At 43.6% G+C, this 21,981-nt stretch overlaps 4 protein-coding genes across 4 annotated transcripts; 3 read left to right on the top strand and 1 right to left on the bottom strand.

Moving 5' to 3' along the window:
• Positions 1-102: 102 nt before the first annotated feature.
• LOC135501016 (organic cation transporter protein-like) lies at positions 103-4,967 on the bottom strand. Its single transcript, XM_064792735.1, has 10 exons — positions 4,825-4,967; positions 4,255-4,453; positions 4,012-4,115; positions 3,000-3,154; positions 2,378-2,546; positions 1,844-2,071; positions 1,478-1,704; positions 1,003-1,184; positions 490-644; positions 103-208 (listed from the first exon to the last, which is right to left on the bottom strand). The coding sequence occupies exons 1-10, from the start codon at positions 4,965-4,967 to the stop codon at positions 103-105; spliced, it is 1,668 nt and encodes a 555-aa protein (XP_064648805.1).
• Positions 4,968-7,720: 2,753 nt separating this feature from the next.
• On the top strand, positions 7,721-10,757 carry LOC135501015 (transcriptional regulator Kaiso-like). Its single transcript, XM_064792734.1, has 3 exons — positions 7,721-8,512; positions 8,677-8,758; positions 9,005-10,757. The coding sequence occupies exons 1-3, from the start codon at positions 7,721-7,723 to the stop codon at positions 10,396-10,398; spliced, it is 2,268 nt and encodes a 755-aa protein (XP_064648804.1). The 3' UTR covers positions 10,399-10,757.
• A 463-nt stretch (positions 10,758-11,220) lies between these two features.
• Positions 11,221-16,295, top strand: LOC135501014 (diamine oxidase [copper-containing]-like). The gene is made up of 3 exons (XM_064792733.1): positions 11,221-11,712; positions 13,454-15,790; positions 16,019-16,295. Exons 1-3 carry the CDS (start codon positions 11,221-11,223, stop codon positions 16,274-16,276), a joined length of 3,087 nt encoding a protein of 1,028 aa, XP_064648803.1. The 3' UTR covers positions 16,277-16,295.
• Positions 16,296-17,566: 1,271 nt separating this feature from the next.
• LOC135501013 (cocaine esterase-like) lies at positions 17,567-20,511 on the top strand. Its single transcript, XM_064792732.1, has 3 exons — positions 17,567-18,131; positions 18,448-19,075; positions 19,324-20,511. Exons 1-3 carry the CDS (start codon positions 17,567-17,569, stop codon positions 19,589-19,591), a joined length of 1,461 nt encoding a protein of 486 aa, XP_064648802.1. The 3' UTR covers positions 19,592-20,511.
• The last annotated feature ends 1,470 nt before the right edge of the window (positions 20,512-21,981 follow it).

The raw sequence follows: 21,981 nt of genomic DNA, 5'->3' as shown, positions 1-21,981 counted from the left end.
TAAACAATATAATTTCTTCTTCGATCATCGCTGCGGCATATAAATTAATAAGGGTTAGAGAGGTTTGGTACAGGCGGCACATTTTTACAACTGGTTCCCGTTCTAACATTTCTTTTCTTTCATCTCCAGGCTAATGTCACCATTAGTAACGAAACCTGGGTTGTCTGCCGGTATTTGGTCTTCTTTCTTTCTTCCTTTCTTCTTAGATCTGAAACGGAACATTTAAGAAATAATGGCTCTGCAATGCTAACATTGGTGACAAGCTTAAACGAAACATTCTTGTTGGAAAATGTATTGCCTCTTGTTTATAGCAAAAGCGTATTAGGAGCGCGTCATTTTTGTATCAATGGACAACGTTTTCGATGTTGCTGTCAACGAATTTCTTAACACTGAGGCCATGGTTGTCCTTGTCCGTCCCCTTTTTCTGTGTTCTTTCTTTGGTGACAATGCAATGCATATTTTACCGCCAATACAAATTCCAACACCTACTTTTTGCCCAGGTTAAGCGCATCTTCCAGGGTGTCAGGCAGATCGTTGCCCATGGTCTCCGGCAGAAAGCAGGCCAAGAACCCGGCGATTATGGCTGCACTTCCAAAAATGACCAGAGGTAGAAGCTGGGCGTATTTACCACCGATAAGTTTGCCCTGTAAACACGAAAACGAGAAACGAGACTCGGTTCAACTTATGAAAGTAGCCCTCGGATGTAAAGTAGTGAGCCGTTCCTCAAAGCATGTCATGGGCGTGACAAATTTGAGAAAAAGAGTGCATGAAGTCTTGACTTGTAGTCCTGGACCAAATCAGACAAAACCTTCTTTGGGATCATAATTTAGGTAACACCGATCTGTTGCCACGTTGAGTGGGCTATGCGCTGGTCTTGCCTCGCGCTGGGGTTCTGGCCTTGTTGATACTCATAATCTATTTCTTGCCATTGGTGAAAATGGATGAAAACCCTGCTGGCTTCTAGATGGAAACTGTTTCGTTGATGCTAGAGATTCTTCTTACCAAATCTGCAATGTAGGGTGCTGCCATGGAAAACACCCTCGCTCCAATAGCACATACTCCGATGGAGGCTGATCGGACGGTTGTGTGGTATAACTCTGCAGTATACACGTATATAATTGAAAAGGCTGCTGTCACCCCGAGTTTGCCAACGTTCGAAAGGACGACCAGGAGCCAGTTGAGGGCTGGAATGTGAGAGATGTATTGTGATGTTATACGTTCTGTCCCACCATGCATGTCTCTGAGACATTGAGACACTCACTTTATACCCAGCCGTGGCCGAATCGCAAAACTGTCACAGGCATTCTCAGATGAGTCGATGACAAAGCTCCCCCATCTTATCAAGTCTCAGATGTCCTGGTGTCACAGTCCTACACGAGATACTGTCACACCCAATCCCAAGCTGGACACACTGCCATTGATAGGAAGAGACACTGCAAGGCTCTTACCCGCTAAGGAAGGTCCCAGTCATACTTACATTGATCTGCGAAAAAGACGACAGGGATGGTCGCCAAGCAGGACACGCCGCAGAGCATGATACTGAACACATGGGGTCCCTTCCTCCCGATCCTGTCCAGGGTAAACATCGCGAAGAGGATTGCCGGGATTTCAATAGCTCCCTGCACCAGGAAATTAACAAAGATGTCTCCTACTAGATTGCCTGAGTTAAGAGACAGACCGTAGTATCCAATCGCTGCTGCGCCCCTGCAAAGACATTTCAGAGACGGTAAGGTCACGCGCACCAGACAGTTTTAAAAAAAAGAGCGTTATTACTATAGTCGTTGTGACTCTCTCCTTTACAAAGAAATAAACCCGTCAGAAAATGATGACCGCATAAACATACCAATTAAAGAAAACTATAGCTGTCCTCCGCAGAAGCGATCCATTCTTGAACACCTCTATGATGGATCCCTTTGGCACATCTTCGATCGTCTTGAAGTCTGTCTCGTCGTCTTGAAGTAGTTTCTCTGGCACGATCTTCTTGTTCACTTTCGCTGCTTTCTTCACGAACTTCACGGCTGCTTCTTTGTATCCCTTCGCTATCAACCAGCGCGGGGAGTCCGGCAGGAGACTGGAAGAATAAAAAGTAATGGTATTTCTTGAGTAGTGGTTAAGAAAATGCACGTGATACGTTTACGCAAACCGTCCCACAGACCCGCTATATCATTGTATAGAGGTAGAAAATGAACGAAACTTGATGTTCTTGATAAAAAAACTGTTCTAGTATGCCGCCGGTGTCGCGAAAATAAAAATGCCGAGGTGGATCGAAAATACCTTTTCCTTTAAACCTGTCCCAGGCCTCCTGTCTGGGCTTACCATATCCAGAGCTGGTGGTTTAATAAGGTGTCATATAGACGACGACCCTGAAAAAACTTACCACCAGTACGGCACAATTAGGAGACATGGCACAGTGAGGGCTATCACGAGGTAGACCCAGTTCCGAATGAAGTATGCCAGTGGTGTCACGAAGACAGTCCCAAATGCGTAGAAGATACCGATTCCTAGACCAACGTCAGTTCTCCTATCCGGCCCGACGATCTCCATGGCTGAAATATAAAAGAGGGGGGGGGGGGTCATTATCGACAAGACGAGGAGTTTCAGTGGCAATTCATAGCCATAATGTCCATGGTTCCATGTTTCCGAGGCAAACCATTGAGTTTCCACGAAGTCATTTTCGTCGACCTGTTACCATTCAACATCAGAACAGTGTTCTCATTTTGATCGTTTTAATTGGAAGGTTACGACAAGATGTAGCACCCCTTGTGGTCGCCACCGCTGAAAAACTACGCTTCAGCGGGTATTAGGTTATTCAACGTATCATTTGGTACAGTGTGATTGGGAGAGAACCAGAACTATCATCACAAGACGCCAATCGCACTTATAGTGTGTCAATTTTAACTACATGTACCAAATAAGCGCTGGGCCAGAGTAAGTTTTCCCGCAGTGGCCACCACAGGGGAACTCTTTGTAGTGGAACAGGGCCTTGATACATGACCTACCATAAACGAATGCAGCAGCATACGCTGGCATGCTAAAGAGGCCCATAAGGAACCTAAACGCAATCAGCATGTAGACATTAACGGACAAGGCAAATCCGACAGCAGCGGCACCCTGCAGGAATGTCCCAATGACCAACACCGTCAGACGACCAAATCTGGAACGATTAAATGAGGAAAGTGAAAGGTTCGGTCAAAAGCATCCATGGATGCGAACCCGGGATGCAAAGAAGTGCAATGCACATTGCTTGCGATGCACTTCAGCTACGAAATAGAGGACTTCAGAGGCAGCGATCAAAAAGTCCGCACTCTTGATTGCTTAGAAAGTGTCGGGAGACAAGAGAAATTTCAGATGTTCCGATTATCCTACTCGATTCAATTGTCGTATGTGCGTGCTAGTTTTGATACTAACAGACACTGTACTCAACAGGCCAGCGTTTCCTCATTGGATATTATGGAAAATGAGCAACAAGAAGGGAACGTAAATGGAGAAGGGGGATTATTTCGTGCGATTTTGCGATGCATATTTGGATCTCCTGTCACGAGTGATATGCCTTTGGTGTCGCGAGTGCTTGGTTCATGAGTGATATTGTTGGACACAGCTCGAAGGGTTAAAATCATCATCGTTTATTGTCGCGTTGCATGTCAGCATTGTCATTACATCAGACTCAGACTCATTATGTTATTATATCGTTAAAAAAACTTGCTTAATTCAAGTTTCAATTAAGTTTCAAAAAATATGGGGATGAGCGACAGGAAACATATTGCCTTTTGATGATTTCGTAACTTCGAGATGTGTTCAATCATCATGAAAAGATCATTCAAGCTTCAGATGAGGGTTGGTTGTTATTATGGAAGGTCCAATAAAAGTTGTGTCCGAAAAGCACATTCCTGTTCCTGCTAAGGTGCCTAAGACCCGCCAGAAAAGATCCCTGGAGTTGGTCCGTCACACTCCCACAAAGGGAAAGAAAAGTGAGATAAATTTACCAGTCCGGTCTCGGCCTCGAAAACGTACCTGTCAGTTAATGCCCCGCCTATGAATCCCCCACACAGGAAGCCAAACATGTACGCCATGGTCACCACAGAAGAGAAGATCTCCTGGTTGCAGACCAGGTCAAACTGAAAGAGAAGAAATGGGTTACATTTGAAATTATTCAATTACCTGCAGAATTTTGCAAGTTTGTCGCTGGGGGACTTTTGGAAATCGGGAACGGCGGGTGGAAAATAGGAAAAAAACATTGCACCTTTGCTGACTTACGTCCGTGACAGCAGTAGATGTGAATAAGCTCCTGTCATAAACCCAGGACGAACACGGCTCCATGGTCTGGTTAACCCCTTTGCCACCAGCCGAGTAGATTTTGCACGTCTCTCCCGGCGGAATGGTCGCGTTGATGAGAGACTCGTGATGGGCATCGACAACATCAAAGGTGTCATTCTCTAGACCTGGGATGGCGCATCTGAGGAAGGATACAGTGGATAAACGATGAGGATGGATGGAAATGTCACCCAAGATCCACTAATTCACAGTACCGGTATGCAAAAAAGTAAACTATGTAAGCAAAACATATACCACTCGGAATAAGAAACTCCGTCATTCCCTTTTTCTTGTCAGATCCTTACGGATCTCAGATGGATTGCAATAAAAACCAATGGCCTTATTACAGATTCCCTGGGACTGAGGCATTCCATTTGAATGTATACCGGTGAGGAGCGGGAAAAATATAACACAGATTAACAGAATGCTTGAACCGAGATTCATGCTCTCCTCAATTAGTGAGTTTTAGCGGCCGCGGCCGACCGTTCGAAGGAACTTGATGAATTCTCTTACCTGAAGTCGGGGGCGTAGAAAAAGAATACCGCGCTCAGGTTCATCATGGCAACACATATTGACTGCCATCCCATGCAGCAATAAAGAATGATTTGATATTTCCCAAACGATCCTAAATGCTTGAGAATCGCATCGAAATCCATGGTAACTTTGTACAAAATAGATAGGCCTAGTTGCGGATTATCGTTTCTTACACCTCAACTCCGCGTTGATCAAATGTTGTTGATCTGTTTATATGGGACATTGGGGATAATGTCCCCCCTATCAACTCGGACCAAATCCTTGTTATCAAACAGTAGACGATCAAGGGCATGAATACAAATATTCTTGATACGTTTTTTATCGCTCCTCATGGTTATGTAAAACGACGTAAATGTGTCTCTTCAGGTTGTAATTTAACAAAACAAAACCTGATATGATTTAAAGCCATTTGGTCCCCATCCAACCAAGAATGAAAAACAGGCCTATGCCACCTGCCTGTGCAGTCCATTTCTTCATCCTTATCGTCCTCGCTCGATGCGACTTGACGAGACTGGTCCATTGCGTAGTGGGTTCTTGTTCTTCCTGCTGTCGAAATCCGGGCTTGTATCTCTCGCCCTATACACCTTTCCAGAAATGGGGCGCTGAGTGTCCGAAATAGTGATGTCATAAGGGGAAACTGGGCCTTGTGGTGGAGGGACAAAGGCGATGGTTGACCAACACACTTGAATGCCTTTAATGACGGACAAGGGGAAAAGTTAATTCCAATTCAAGCCACCAATTTCGGGAAGCATGTATAATTGCTATGAGATGAAACATTGGTGATCCCTCCAAGAGTCAAACCTACGACTTGCTGATCATGAGCCTGGCACTCTCATCACAAAGCCATTATCTCCATATCAGTAATGCTTAACATGCACAACCTTTACTTCAGCAATAGGAATCACACCTTACTAATTATGAAATTGTTGATGCATTTTACCTTTAAATTGTATCCGTATTCAGTAACACTACTGTTGTTTAATTTAGATCTGCTCTTCAATCAGGTCAGCTATTTGATTAGACTCTATCGTGTTAGATTATGTATTAAAAACCATTGTTTTCTTTCATTAGGCCGATAAGGATAACAATACTTTTACCGATTGACAAGAGGGTAACATGTCCTAGACTAGTAGTGCTGTCTCGCGGCAGGAAATTGAACTGAAATCGTTGACCTAAACTTTCAGTCCTAGGTTTCACCGCGACAGCGCCACTGTTGACTTTGCCGATTTCCAATTACATGTAGTTCGGTACTTTTTCAAATATAGATTTATTCGAATTTAGTTGGGGAACGCAGATCTGCCAATTTTGTTCATTTGCTAAACATCTTGGAGAAAAATTCGACAACGGACTGGAAGCTAGCCAGACAAGAACACCAAGCAGTAATGCCTGGAGTTGGCTACTTAGGCCTATCTATATGGATCACTGTCTCCGCTCTTACATTGAGAATCGGGGAACTAGTACTTTACTTGAGAATCGGGAATAAGCAATAAGTAGCTGACTTCAGGCTGGCGACTTATTGACAGCATCGGTTTGTTTGGGTAGATGGAAGACTTGTTAGTGATCCCCTGAAATCTTGACAGGGCGGATCAGGGACAACCTGAACCGCCTGAACTAGATGATTTCTCCTGTTCAAATGGAAATATTGTGTATACCCCCCCCCCCCCACACACACAGACACAGATTGTGACATTATCCCTGTGGCAGCAACCACCGGATATGTGGAAACTCGCATGGCTGGGACAATGCCACAACCGGAGACTAATCTGCATCAGTGTGATGGGCGTCTATCACAGTTGTGACTTTGTCCCAGCCAAGTTACCTGAGTTTTTGGTGCACGTTTTTCACGAGATAAAAACACTCAATGAACAGACCAAATCCATTTTATTAGTAGTAAAAATACATATAGGGCACAAATATTTTGCACAGATCACTTGGTCAGATTGCTAGAACTTTGGGTGTCCTCATGCCAAAAATATCGCCGGGAAATATCGGCGCCTTATCCGTTTTGCGCACCTCCATAAAAATAACGAAATTAAATTCATCAGACGTTAAAACCCCCGAATGAAACCCATGTATGGATGAGCTATGACATCTTAGCTATCAACTTACCGCCAAAAGATGTCTTTACACGTCATTACCGCCTTGTGAATTTACCACGTGTTGTTTGTTGTCAGTAAAACATGGATGCGCGTTATATTTTTGACGACAACCACAACATCACGAAAAAAGTGAAAATTTTCCTCAACTATTGCTGATTGTAGCTTTCAGATTAAGTTTTTTACATCCTTATTCAGTTTAATACATTCTTCCATAAATAATCTAAATAATTTAAAAATGAAATGTCTTAAAATCCATATTATTTGCTGATATATTGCATTTTTCGCCATTCAAAATCAGAATGGGTCTTGTACGTGTATACAGTGTGTCTCAAAAAAGAGAATACCCAAATTATGGCTGGTACCAGTATGTTGTCAATTGTCTCGGAGCTTTTAGAGTAAAACCAGTTGCACTGATTTGATAGCAATATTGACTGTCAGATTTCAAACCTTGGAAATTCAGTGAAGTGCAACCCAGTTGGATGCAGTAGAACCTCTGTATCAAGGACACTGTGGCTGCTGTCCTTAATAGAGAGGTGTCCTGATTAGAGATATCAAATTGAATGGAAACAACAAATTTGGGACCAAAACTAGTGTCCTTAATAGAGAGGTTGTCCTTGATGGACAGGTGTCCACTAAGCGAGAAACTGCATGCTGTATCTGTCAGACCTTATTCATTCTCAACTGATCCCGTCATTTGTTTTTCAGAGAATACCACTAGAAACTAAAGAATTTTTTATGGATAACCTGTTCATGTGTCTTTGAATACCAAACTGAAAATGGAAACTCACAATATATATGTGACAGAGGAATCAAAAGAACTTGTACAGCCAAAGTCCTCTGCACCGGTAGAGACGGTTGTTCCTCCTCAAATAAAAATAGAGGTGCCAGATGAAAATGACATTTTACAAGAAGACAACGACATGAATTTGGAACTAGCTGTTTACACAGATGCTGATGTTGTAAAGCGGGAACTAGACTGTGAAATTGAGTATGAGGGTTTAGAGGAACAATCCAATATCCCTGACTGTGGTAATAGTGATAAGATGAAGCAGGAACCTTATGATGGACAAAATGACTTTGAAGAACAATTTGCTCACTCGGAATCTATTGTCAGACAAATATTTGACCGAATAAGCAAGGAAGAAAAAAAGGCTGTTGAAGGACAATTTTCTTACTCAGACTCCAGTTTAATCAAACAGGAATATGAACCGACTGCTGATCAACAGTGCACTGATCAATCTGGTCACATTGACCACATGACACATTTTGTAGGTGGAGACCAGATACAGGTATTTGATTGCCAAACCTTTGGTGAAAGTTCAGTGAAGCAGGAAGGCCAGGACCTGTCTCGTGATGAATCATTTGAAAATGACCAAAATATTCCCCTAAAATTAGAGCTTGAGGTAGCAGTTGCAGATGCTCAGAACAGTGACCATGGTGATTTTATTGTAAAAAGTGAGCTGGTAGGTGATGATGAGGTCCAGATGGATGTTGGTGCGATGGCTGTCACTGGACCGGAGGCTGGTGACCTGAAGGTGGATCCATGTCCTGAGGAGGATACAGATAATGTAAGTCCAAGTTGGTTCCCATTTTCAGAAAGTTAGGCAGGGTTATTGAATCTGATTTAGCAAACTTTCCTCCTGAAGAAGACGAAACTTTTAATTTTCAATTGCTTATGATTTTGCATTGGGATTAATTAAGTTCATGTTTTAACTAAAAGTTTTTCTTCCAGGCTCCTCCTGTTGGCCAGCTGCCTATACCAGAGTATGAGCCACCCTCATTTACAGATAAAGAGTCAGATTCCTCAACAGCAGGTAAGCAAGCATTTCTGCTCTGGACATAGTCATAAGTCAAGTTATGATAAGCCGAGCTCAGCTCTGATCTTGAATTTTTTGAGAGCAATGAATTCATGGGCTCTCATCCTGTCTGAATAACAGATGGACATATACTTTTAAAAGCTGCAGATTATACGGAAGTGACAAACCTAATACTGCTGAAAACAATTTTTTAGGGACACAACAACTGAACACGTGCTTCCTGACTGTTAATTGCCATTTCAGATGATAACTGGAGACCTTCAAAAAGGAAAAGGAAATCAACCCGTGGAAAGAGGAACAGCAGTAAACCACGGAATAAGGACAATGCTGGTTCTCCATCATCTCACAAAGAAAGAGAGAGATTTGAGGGCAGCAGTACTTCCTCAACACCTGCTGGGGAAGCACTGGTTAAAACAGGTGCTGGGAGAGGGAGATACAGCCAGGTCGTGGAAGATGTTCCGGTCGTCAAGGTTCATCGAGTTAATCCAATGGGTATCCCACTTCTCAATCCACTCGCCTCGCAAGGAGCCAGTGGCAAAGTGACACACCCAGGACAGTTTATCACACTGCAGGGTGGTCCATTTTGTGGTGCACAGGTTATTCAACTTGTCAATGCACAGTTGGGCACCCAAACAGGCACTCGAGTTAGTACCCCACAGGGCATTCAAGTTTGTTCTCAAGTAGGGACTGTTAGCACTCAACCTGGCATTCAGGTTGTGACACAACCAAGCATTCTAGTTGGTACTCGCGCGGGCATTCAAGATGGAACTCAGCAAAGCATTCGAGCATTCAGTACTCAGTTAGGCATTCCAATTCCAATTCGAACTCTGTCTACTCAGGGTGTAGAGACAAAATGCGCCCCTAGTACTGCCCTGCCTAAACTAGTTGCTAAAAAACTTCCTACCTTGATGCCAAAAGGTGTTCCTGCTGAGCATACTGTCATCTACTCAAAGAAGAAGAGATTCGCCTGCAAGTTTTGCGGTAAAGAATTTGATGCTAACGCAAATCTCAAACGACACGAACTTCTTCATACAGGCGAACGGCCGTTTAAATGTGAACTCTGTGATAAAACATTTATACAATCTGTGCAGTTAGAAATTCATAAACGGACGCATACTGGACGTAAACCATTCAAATGTGCATTCTGTGATAAGGCATTTACTGAGGCGAGGTACCTGAAAAAGCACGTTGTTCTCCACACCGGAGAAAAGTCTTTCAAATGTAAAATCTGCTCGGAGGATTTCGTCAGCTGGTATCGGTTGTCACTACATGAGAAGACCCATACGGGAAAGATGTTGTTTAACTGTAAAATGTGTAAGGCAGGATTCAGTAAGCGGATAGATTACGTTCTACACAAGCAGCAGGAGCATCTGAATCGGGACCCTTGGAAGTGTGACGAATGTGGGAAGATCTTCACATGTAATAGTGAGTTAAAGAACCATAGTTATCAGCACTCGGGACAGAAACCTTTTGAGTGCGGATATTGCCAAAAACGCTTCAGACTAAAGGCTCATATGCTGAGGCATGAGACACTTCATACCGGAGAAAAGGTCTTCAAATGTGCGACCTGTGCAAAGGAGTTTTACAAGGATTGGGAATTAGTGAAACACAGGCAGAGTCACACTGAGCAGCAGTGAACTTTGAGGAACCAGAGTAACCATCGTACCGGAGGAAAGAGTTGGGAATAGGTTAGGCAGTGAACTATGAGGAAACACTACTGTCACACAGGTATTGAATGTGGTATTCAAAAGACGTGTCGAGACCAATGTCATGCGGTCATGTTTATCATTGCATTGACGTACCAATCAAAAAAATGTTGTAAATTTTGCATTCCATTTAGCCTTTTAAGTAGTCGGCTGTAGAGTCTGCTGGTATTTCGTTACTCTTCACTGTCTATTGTAATTATCTACACGTCAGTCGATCAGAGAAAAGCTGACAATTGTTGTTTCAACTACATCCAAACTCTAACTGCTGTCTGTTCAACCTGTACTGTCACTGACCCATCAACGACAGTCTGAAAAAAAGAAAAGAAAAGAATAAATATTTATGCGTTTATGTAAACGTAAATCTGAACGTCCGGCCTTTTGTTTTTTCGCGGTCCTCATTGATTATTCATCAGGAGCACGGGCGGAGACCCCGTAGTAAAAAGTAGCGTACGCTTCAACGTGCGACGTGCGAGAGAAGTCAGTGTCCCGTAGCGGGGATTGTTGGGGGACGACAACGCAAGCGCAGCGTCGCGAATGTCGACTCGCGTTCACACTCACAGAAGGTGGTCTTGCTCTTGAAAAGATCCGAGAAGGAGGAATCGCAAAACAAAATTTGAAAAGGCCATCATGTCGGCAAGCCCAGCGCGTATAACCATGCAGTGTGCAATGTCCCAACCCATGGTCATGGTATCGGAGATCACACTAAAAACAAGAAATAGTGCCGGTTTGCTAAATACCAGCCAAAGGATGATGATGGGCGGTACACTGTCATCAGTCAGTGCACCGCCAAGGAAAAAGACAGGGATACTTTACCGTCCCCGGTCGAAAACAGCAGAGAAGGAAGGTGAGAAAGTCAAGAAAAAAGTCAAGAAATCACCAACACAAATGAGGGAATATGTGACGACGGATATGGCGATGGACACCCTGCGCAGCCGACTCATCCCTTTTTCGGACACGATTGTACTTCTCAGGAATTTTCACTTTACGGAGCGAGATGTCAAGAGGATTTTAGTGATACAGCACGGAATGGCCACATCACAGCGGGCATGGTGCCATGCTGAGCGTCTGAAATCTCTTTTTGAGTTTTTCTTTGGGAGAAAAGCGACAAAAGTGTTGTGCAATGTCCTGCCCGACGACGCAAATCAGATATCCGGACCAACATTGTCGATAGGAAAGCGTGAAATATTGCTAAATGCTACGGTTTCATCCAAAAAGGTTTCTTCAGTAAAGTCTCGCAACAAACCGGTAAAATACAGTGTCAACCGGCAAAAAAGAACAAGGACAATGAATCATGATATAATTCCAGTCATGCAGAGGTCTCAGAAGGCAGTGGTCTAAGCACACCCTTTCTGAAATGCAAAACAATTCTGAGAAAGCAGCAGAAAGGTTTGCCATGTCGCTTCAGCACAAGATCATGTCAATGAATTTTAGAAATTATATTACCGGTAATAATTAATGATTGGATGAAGTGCGAGTAATTTCCTTGGCTGTATTGCAACATGAAAAAAATAAAAATACTAACATTGAGATGTTGTCAAGAGGATTATGTAAAATTACAGGAAAAGTCAAATGTTGACTTGCCGATAGAGACGAAAATAGTCTAGTACTAACGAGCCAATCAGAGGGCTGCGATATTCGTTGGGAAAGTTATCGCGCAAATTAATTTTGGCTAACAATTTTCAAAACATGGAATGTCAAAGCATTTTGAGAACACCGTTTTCCGAGGCCGAGATTGCCTGCGACTCCATACCACAAATAAATGCTTTGATTGGCCAATTGGTCATCTGTAGAAAGGTGATTCCCACTCCAATGTTGATATATTGTCAACATCTCTCGATATCTGCCTGATATTTGCAAAGTTTTTGTGTAACTTAATAGATATGCGATTACCCTTATTTTTGGGAGCGTGTAATGGCATTTTGCCAAAACGGGGACAGCGATTTTTCGAAAATATTCATATCTAAAGCTAGAATTCCGACGAGAAAAACGGTCAAGCAACAGATTTGCAATTAAATTGCTTCCAAACAAGAAACGTTCATTAGAAGGAAATAAGAACCCAAATGAGATATTGATGAACGTCTTGACTTGTATATAAATAGATCGGTTAATTCCCAAGGAATCTGATTGTCATAAAAAGGCTTTAGATATTGACTTTAAGATAGGTGAATCCCCAAATATTCTTTGACAAGACAGGACTTAGTGATTGGCAGATTGGGAGGGCGGGGTAGAAGTTTCAGGGTATATATACCTTAAGATTCTTTTGACCAAGTCATCATTTGACGATTTGGTGCTGTCATCAACACGAACATTTACCAAACCTTCGCTGCTTTATCTTCAAGTGAACTTCGCAGAGAGTTTCATTTGACAATCATTGGACTGTGATTGCTCATCTTACGAACGAATTCGATAAAACTGGTAAGTTTCAATCACCTATTTTCTCGATTTCCCTTTTATATTTTACCCTGTTTTCCGATTTAAACTTGATTATTGTGGCCCCCGATCGCGACTCGCACTTGATATAGCAGATTAGGGATTTTAGTTCAAGTTAGATCAAAGAGTAGCACTGAAATTGAAAATTGATGATCTAAACCTCAAATAATCAGAATGTGTATTTTATACAGATAGCCTGTACAATGTTTAGTTTTTGTCATAAACACACAAATAAGATGGTATTTTCTTCTAACAACAGAATCACCAGAATCAAAAAAAAGAATCAAAATCTTAATAAAAAAGCCCGGTGGCCAGTAAAATAATGGTCTCATGCTTTCCAAGAAGGCATTTTAAACCGAACTCAGGATCTAGTTTAGCGACATCGTGATTTCGCGGACAGAAATCATATGAAGACATGACAACTTGCCGATAGCTATATAATATGTACACATTTCATGCCTATCTATCATTATTTTTCGCCAAGATATATCAAAATTCAGTATACATCATTAATAAGATGTTTTGTCTAATCCACCCATTTCTTTGTATCTTTCAGAACGCCATGTGGAAAGACACAGAGAAACAAACGTCCTCGTCGCCAGCCCAAAAGTCCTCCCCAAGGTATACCAAATACACGCAGCTCCCCCTTGAAGATGGCACCACGGAAATATCTGTGAACGAGACTAAGATTCCACTGAACTCAGACCGTCTGGATGAGCCCGTGATCTACATCAATGAGGATCTGCTGCAGCCCATACCCTTCGCGAAGCCCATCCGCAGACGACACAAACGGCCGAGTTCCGAATACGCGGCCATGTTTTTTGGGATTACAACGTTTCTGCTGCTGTTTTTTATCATCCTCATGACCTTTGAGTTTTCCGAATGGAATAGCACTTCCCCTTGTTTCGGAGGCGAGGATATTGATGCGGAAAGAGTCCTGCCTGCAGACCATGGCGTCTTCACCGAGTTGAACCTTGATGAGATCCGGGCGGTAGAATACTACATGACATCACAACAACATCTTAATATCGTCTCAAGCGAAAGTGTCAAGATGGACTCGACGAGGATTTCACTCATTGAACTCTGGCTCCCAAACAAAAAGGAAGCTGTAAACTTCCTCGATAGAAACGGAAGTAGACCCGAACGCAACGCCCGAGTTGTATTAATCCGTGGTGACGTAGCGATACCAGTGACGGAGGAATACATCGTGGGCTTCCTGCCAAAACCCACGTTTCATCGTCTGCTTTCAACTGGGGACGACAGACGGAAGAATCCTGTGATGTTCCACAACCGACCAGCTGACATGGCGGAATATACTGCACTCAGAGAAATAGTGCAAGACATCGCAGTGAAGGCTGATGTTATCCTGAAGGAATCCTACTCCATGTCCGCTATCAGTTGTGATAGGAAAACAATTGCTTGCGCTCGCTACGATAACGCTGCTCCCGGTTCAGTCAAACAAGGCCAACGCCAGACCTGGTTCCGATTCATGCGCGATGAGGAAGGTTTCTACCTCTATCCGACCGCCTTCCAAGTTCTTGTTGACTTTAAATCTAAGAACGAAAGAGAGTGGAAAGTCATCAAGGTTTATTACGAAGGACAGTATTTTGATAGTTTAGATGAACTTTTACTCGGTTACAATACGAACGCTATCAAGAAAACTAAACTCCCGTATAATCCGGAAAAGATCGAAAGCACGCTACGCCACCGCGGTAACCCCAGACCAAGCAAGGCTCAAATGGGTCCAAGACAGTTCTACCCACAGGGAAAACGGTTCAACGTCAATGGTAACTCCATTTCCTACTTAGGATGGGAGTTTCAATACTCTTTCTTCACATCTCTGGGACTGCAGCTGTACAATATCGAATTCCAAGGGGAGAGGATCGCTTACGAAATCGGGCCACAGGAGGTCGCAGTTCTCTACTCCGGAATCACTCCACTCAGCTACACCACGAACTTTTTCGATTCTCAATACCTCCTCGGCGCCTTCAGTTTTGAGATGGTACCAGGCGTCGACTGTCCAGAGCACGCTTCTTACATGGACGCTGTCGTTTACAAAAATGGTCGCCCAGTCAAACTTCGCAAAGCCATTTGCGTCTTTGAGCACAACACCGGCATGCCTCTGCGACGCCATTACGAAATGGACGCCTTTAACTATGCCCGGCCCAGTTCTCCGCACGGGAAGGACTCAAATCCTGACGCCTCCTATCTTTACTACGGTGGCACTGTTGACAATGTTTTGATAGTCCGAACAATCGCAGCCATCTTTAATTACGATTACATCTTCGACTACATCTTTCACAATAATGGAGTCATGGAAACCAAAGTCACGCCAACTGGTTACATCCACGTCGCTCCGAAGATTGCCGACCCAGCGCAGAAGGAATATGGATTCAATGTCTTTGGGAATGCTGTCGGCAGCATCCACAACCATCTGGTCTCTTACAAAGTCGACTTAGACGTTCTTGGCGAGAAAAACAGGTTCGAAACGCTGGATATCGTCCCAGACAAGATCAAACTCGACTGGACTGAAAGTCCAATGGAACTCCACCAACGAAAGTTCAAACGTAACTTGAGAAAAACGGAGAAGGACGCCGCTTTGAAGTACGACTTTAACGCACCGAAATACTACTTGATGTACAACAAGAACGAAACGAATGCTTATGGACACGAGAGAGCCTACAAGCTCAAGCTGAACGGTATCTCAAAGATGATGCTTCCCGAGAACGTAGGGATCGAGTCCGGTGTCTCGTGGGCGAGGTACCAGCTCGCTGTTACCCAGAGGAAGGACAACGAACGCTCCAGCTCGTCCATATACAATGGAATCGATCCGTACGAGGCCATCAGCAACTTCCAGGGCTACATTGACGACGACGAAAGCATTGTTGATAAGGTGAGAAACCTTTCACCCGTTACATTCACAGCGTAGTTTTTAACCTCTCTATTTTCTTGACTCTGGGTGATAAAAGTGCTTTAACGTTGAATTAGCGCTCATGCCCACGCACGTACTGTCGAACCACATTTCGTACTTTGATCTTCAGTGCATGAAAACTGTAGTACCGGGTAAGTTGCTTTCAGACTAACTGTGACTAAATGTCCCTTTTTATTCGTATATTTTCAGGACCTAGTTGCCTGGGTGACGCTTGGCACCATGCATATTCCCAGTACCGCCGACATTCCGAATACTCCGACAACCAACGGCCATCTCAGTATCACCATCTCCCCGCACAACTACTTTACGGACAGCCCCTCAATGGCCGTAAGGGATTCCGTCTTCATCGAACCTGGAAAAGTGGATCGACACGGAATCAAAGACTTCGTCAAATGTGCACCGGACTACAAACCATTTGAATACGATGGGAATGAAATCAAACTGTAGTTTGTCTTCAAAAATGGGATCGGAACTCTTCGCATGTTTCCGGAATGATTCGGAATGTCAAAAAAATGTTCTCGAAATCGTGACGTCGAAAGTGAAATACGTCATCAAGTCAATATTTTATTGTATTTTTGTTTTATATTGTACATTTTTATTTATTTTGTGTTACAAATTGTAAAAAAATACGACGACTGTTATTTGTGAACAGCAAAATACATGTAGTAATAACTAATCGATGTGAGCGTATCCCTTTATTGTCATGAGCTGTTGCTCAAACGAACTTGCTGCTAACTTTTAATAACTTTGTGTTGATTAAATGGGCTTAAATGAATGACATATCGCCCACTGGCAGTAATACGTTTATGCCAAGTAAGAGTGAAGATATACCCTGTGCTTGCTTGCAAGTATTTTTGCGCTAATTTATCACATTTCTGAGCAAGAAGTGTTCGTCTGTAACCCGGTTGTTGAATGCCTAATATTATTTGTGAATAAATCAAAAATGAGTAATAAGACTTAGTGTTTCCTTTGTCACATGGGATTTGTATAGTACCCCCAGGTATATGGCACGGCTTAACCCGCCGGCCATGAGGGTTTATGGCCTTTATGGCCCAGTGGTTGGCGCGTTGGCCCCAGAGTGGAAGTTAAGCAACGTTGAGCGCGGTCAACCTTTGGATCGGTGTACAATACAGGATTTATAACTAGAAACTATGTCCGATGATAAATATCGCACACTGAATCGAATCCTTTGTCGGCGCGGTCTATAACCCTAACACCGCAGCAAGTTAACTCGTAGATGCCCGCCGTGAACAAAACTCGTAGATGCCCGCCTTGCAGCAAGATGACAGTGCACAGCAACAAGCGATTTTGTCCGCGATCTTTTTGTTGCACGTCTGTCGCTGATACGAAAATCGTAAGTCGTGGCGACGAAATTCTTTAGTCTGCAGAGGGCAGATCCATCTGCCAATTCGGTGCCTACGTATTTTATATGTTTCGGTTCGAGAGCACTTGTCAGGTCCGCGCAGTATTGCATTCAACAGTTGACGGGGCAAAAACTCGGGAATTGCAAAATATAGGTAAATATATTCATGGCGCGGCCATTAACGCCGTCAACAATATTGAAGATATGCCAACGTCGTGCCATTGGTTTGATTAATGGGAATAGACTCTTTGTATTACTTAAAGGCACCATTATAAGGATAGAACCGTCACGAAAAGGCATGATAGCGTCAAAGAAATAAATCGATTATTGGGGAATAAAAAGGCTATCATGAGTCTATAAGAGGTCAGTTCAGGATGGATTCCTCGCTGCTTACGGTCGTGTTCGTTGTCCTATGTTGCGCCAGCGTGAACGCTGTCACTGTTTCCACCGGAGTTGGCGATATCGTTGGCATCCAAAGCAGTTATAAAAATGCTTTCGTTAATAAGTTCCTTGGGATTCCGTATGCAGAACCTCCAACGGGTGATCTTAGATTCCGACCACCCGTTCCGAAACGTCGTTTTGCGGCACCGTACTCTGCAGATAAGTCCGGCGCGCCCTGCATCCAGAACCCCAGTGTTATAAAAAGTGTCCCTCATCAGAATATGAGCGAAGACTGTCTGAGTTTAGACGTGTACGTTCCAGCAGGTGGTGAGGCGAAAAAGGCGGTCATGGTTTGGATCTACGGTGGCGCTTTCGTATCAGGAGCGAGCTTTCTTTACGATGCAACAAAGATGGCCGCCATCGGTGATGTCATTGTCGTGACATTGAACTATCGGCTAGGAGTCTTCGGTTTCTTCACGACAGGTGATGCGAATGCGAGTGGCAACTATGGATTACAGGATCAACAATTGGCTCTTATTTGGGTGAAAATGAACATTGGTAGTTTTGGTGGCGATCAGAACAGGGTGACCATTTTCGGCCAATCGGCGGGTGCAGCTTCAGTTTCTTGGCAAATGTTGGTTCCAAGTAACCAGGGCCTGTTTCATCGCGTCATAGGACAGAGTGGTGGTGCCTCGTGTCCTTGGGCTTTGCCAGATCCGAAAACTACTTCCGAGTACATGAAACGTCTCACAAGAACTGTCGGCTGCGCCGGATATAAGTCGAGCGAAGTCGTTGCATGCCTCCGAAAACTTCCAGCCAAGGCGTTTGGACAAGAATTGGCTATTTGGCCACATAGTGATTCCCAAAATCCTAGGACTCCAGCTGGACCAAGAGTCGATGGAAAATTCATCCCAACCTCGCCAAATTGCCGCGAACCGCCGCCGGATTGAAGACCAGCCGTTATTCAGATCGGTCGACTTTTTGCTGGGGTCGAACAGATTCGAAGGTTCACCATTCTTGGAGTGGTACATTGGCACCTATTTGCTGGCAACAGGAACCAGCCTTTACAATGGAGTGCCCGAATCCGCTTTCAATCACATAGCACAAGGCCTCGGAGGATTGAACAATTCTGACTCTATAAAACGTCTCTGGAACAAGTACGCAAAGGGAAAGAAAGCAATGCCTGACGCAAGGGAACTGTTAGAATTTATCGGCGACTCGATGTTCTACAGATCTATCATGAAGTTTGCCAACGGCCACGCGGCGTCTTCAACCCGTTCGACCTATTTCTACAGCTTCCTTCATAAGCCGAGCAGATTAATAAGTCCATTGAGTGTGGGCGTCTCGATTGCACCATATGTTAACGGCTCCATCCATGGTGACGAACTTGCGTTTTTCTTCGCACCAGGATACGTCTGGTTGTCACCAGGACTCACCACTGCTGGCGAGAAAAAACTCTCTGATGTCATGATAAAGTATTGGACCAACTTTGCCAGATCGGGGTAAGTATAGGCTTTTACTACTTTATATATACCGCTAATAGATTAACATATGAAGGAGCATCCGAGGCGTCAGGCAAATTTTGTGATTTGACAGAGGAAAAACAGCCACCTGTCCTTTTTGAACTCCTTCTTTCGTAAAGTATGATGGAATAACGAGGAAAAACTGCAACCCGCTGTTCCAAAGTTATAACTGAAATATCATACAAATGTAACGCGAAACCTAAATGTAACGTACTTTCCCTTTTCAGAAACCCAAACATACCAGCCGCAGTTCCGCACCAGTGGCCAAAATACAAGGTAGACCAGAAGAAATTCATTGAGTTCAACATCAAGAACGATCAACTTGATCTGCGCAATAGCTCGTCTTACCGAAGCCAATACATGAGTTACTGGGATGACATCCAACCGAGGTTGCCGTCGCTGTGTGTTGCGAAACCAAGCGCAGCTTCATCTACTTCTCCAAGTGCCCTGCTGGTGGCGATTCTAATCGCAGCCATTTTGAAACTAATTCAGTAATGAAGACAAATTTTGCACTTTTCACGAAGCCGGCGGCGTCGTTTAGAACACGAAACATTTGCAGGACCCAGTTCCCTATACTGTGCATTGATACACCTGAAGACCACGAATTTGTCTCCCATAGTTCCTGCCTTTAGTCCCCCATCCTAACATAATCAGTGGTTTTAAAAATACTCCGCCTCTCGATATATTTTGTATATGATGAAGGAGTATCAAAAACCTGTATCTCGGGATGTTAGTCCCCCTTTAAGATTGGGATTTCTTTTTCTTGATTACGTATATTCGAAGAACGCTCAATGTTTAATTCACGTATAATGTACATATAACATGCAAAATGTCATCCCGATGGTACGGCAGATCTAATTTAAACGGATGGCAAGCAGTTTTCAGGACTGTCATTTACACTGGACTGTCCATCTTCTGCTGTGTCACCGTCAGCGATGTTACGGTCATCACCAGTATTGGAGATAATGTAGAAATATATAAAAGATACTTGAGAGAATGTCACTTTCACCGATTTGCTTGGGACTCCCTTTTGCGGAGCCTCCCGCGATAGGTGACTTGAGACTCCAAGCAGCGGCTCGGAAAACGCCTTACGCGACACCATCTCTGCCGAATTCCTTTACATCTATTATTATTCAGGAACATATATCTTAGCCTGTCGAGGACATGTCCTATGTCTTTTGTCTAGTACGGTAGTATATAGGCTATAGAGACTGTATATTTTTCATAGCTATGACCTTTACAGTCTGGTTCAGAGGATTTAACGGCATCCTCATAACGTATGGATTATTTTTGAAAAGAGTGTTGACATTCCGATATCAAATTTTTTTCCCCTGTGTTTGTAGTTCTTTTATAAAGATGTCACCTGTGTCATACCATCTGCCAGCACCAATAAATAAAGTAGGCCATGCAGTGAATTAGATTATTTTTATAACAAACATTTGCAACATGCTGTATACCTACCCTTTCTTTGGCCGATTGGCTTTGTCGACAGACAATTTACAGCCTTCACTATCAAGCACATTCCGAACGCATCCATGGTCGTCAAAAGTGTTGATGTACGCTAAGATTGCAAACAAAAAGCCAAAGGTTTCTAAAGCAATTCACGGCAAACTCTTCCGTACATTTTCCCTTCTGCCATATTGACCCTCAATGAATTGACGATGCTCAGCTTCTGGACAACGCGCGTATCTGATGGGCGGAGGCTACGGAGGCAATATCGCTGTTCAGTATGCCTTCTGCTTGCTCATTACAAAGCATCATTGGACGGTTTACCTGCGGATGAATCATCCACAGTGCCGCATAATTTTGGTAAGAACCGAGTGTAGGTCCTGAAACTCAGCATTGGTTAGAAACTTCTCCATACATGTTCCCTTCGCTTGCTCATTACGAAAAGTCAATGGTCGAACGCAATATTATTGGTACCTAGCTATCAAAAGTCATTTTTACCTATATGGTCTTGATCAGAGGTTACTTTGATGTGAAAAGGCTTCAGACCCTGATGTCTCGACAAAGAGTCAGGATTCTTCGACCCCTATTTCAGTATTTATAGGTTGGAGGGCTTTCCAGGTGTGAAATTCACCAAACGCGCGGCGCTTTACCGCGGCTGTTGTGAAGACAGTTTTTCGTCCGCCTCTTAATCCAAGGTCTTTGGTTCGAACCCTGGACTGGCCATTGCTTTATCCTTCACATATATAGACCCTTGTTGAAATTCATTACGCATCACTTACTCATCCATATCCGCACAGGACGAAATGAAGCCCGAAGATGCCGTCCACGGCATGGACGGTTGTCCCCATGTTTGGGGTGCACTCTCGCGGACACCAAACCAAGCCAGGTCAATCTAAGTCCGGAATCGTTGACCCAGTTTGACTACTTTTTAGTATTAATGGGACAACTTGGGCATGAGATATGTTGGATTTTCTAACGAAATTGGCTTCCATCAGGACAATGACTTCTCCAAACAGGATGATTGAAAACTCATTGAACTGCAATTAAAAATGCCCAATGACGGGGTGTAAGCCAACGGTCTGTCTGAAATTCTCCACCCATCTCAGTTTTGGTCCGGCTTTGCGCAATGTTTCAAATTGGTATTCTTTATTTATTCCTGATAATTTTAACGACTGCAAAGGAGTGTACAGTGGAACCACTCTTAGCAGACACCACTCTATTAAGAGAGGTGTCCTCTATTGGCCTATACCCGACTCCTGCCTAATCATGTAATCTCCCTTTATCATAGTCTTGGAATGATGATTATCTATTGCCTTGGCAGCTACTTGGGTCCCCTTCCACCTAGGCTTCCCCACTTTAGTGGACTGTCGGCATTGGTCTCTATGGGCTTGTTCAAATTTTGAGCTTGAAAATAGGGTTTTTAATGAGCATGGCTG

This window comes from Lineus longissimus, chromosome 17 (genome assembly GCF_910592395.1).
Source record: "Lineus longissimus chromosome 17, tnLinLong1.2, whole genome shotgun sequence".
NCBI lineage: Eukaryota > Metazoa > Nemertea > Pilidiophora > Heteronemertea > Lineidae > Lineus > Lineus longissimus.
Note: the sequence above shows the minus strand (reverse complement) of the source record. Positions and strands in the feature narration are given on the sequence as shown.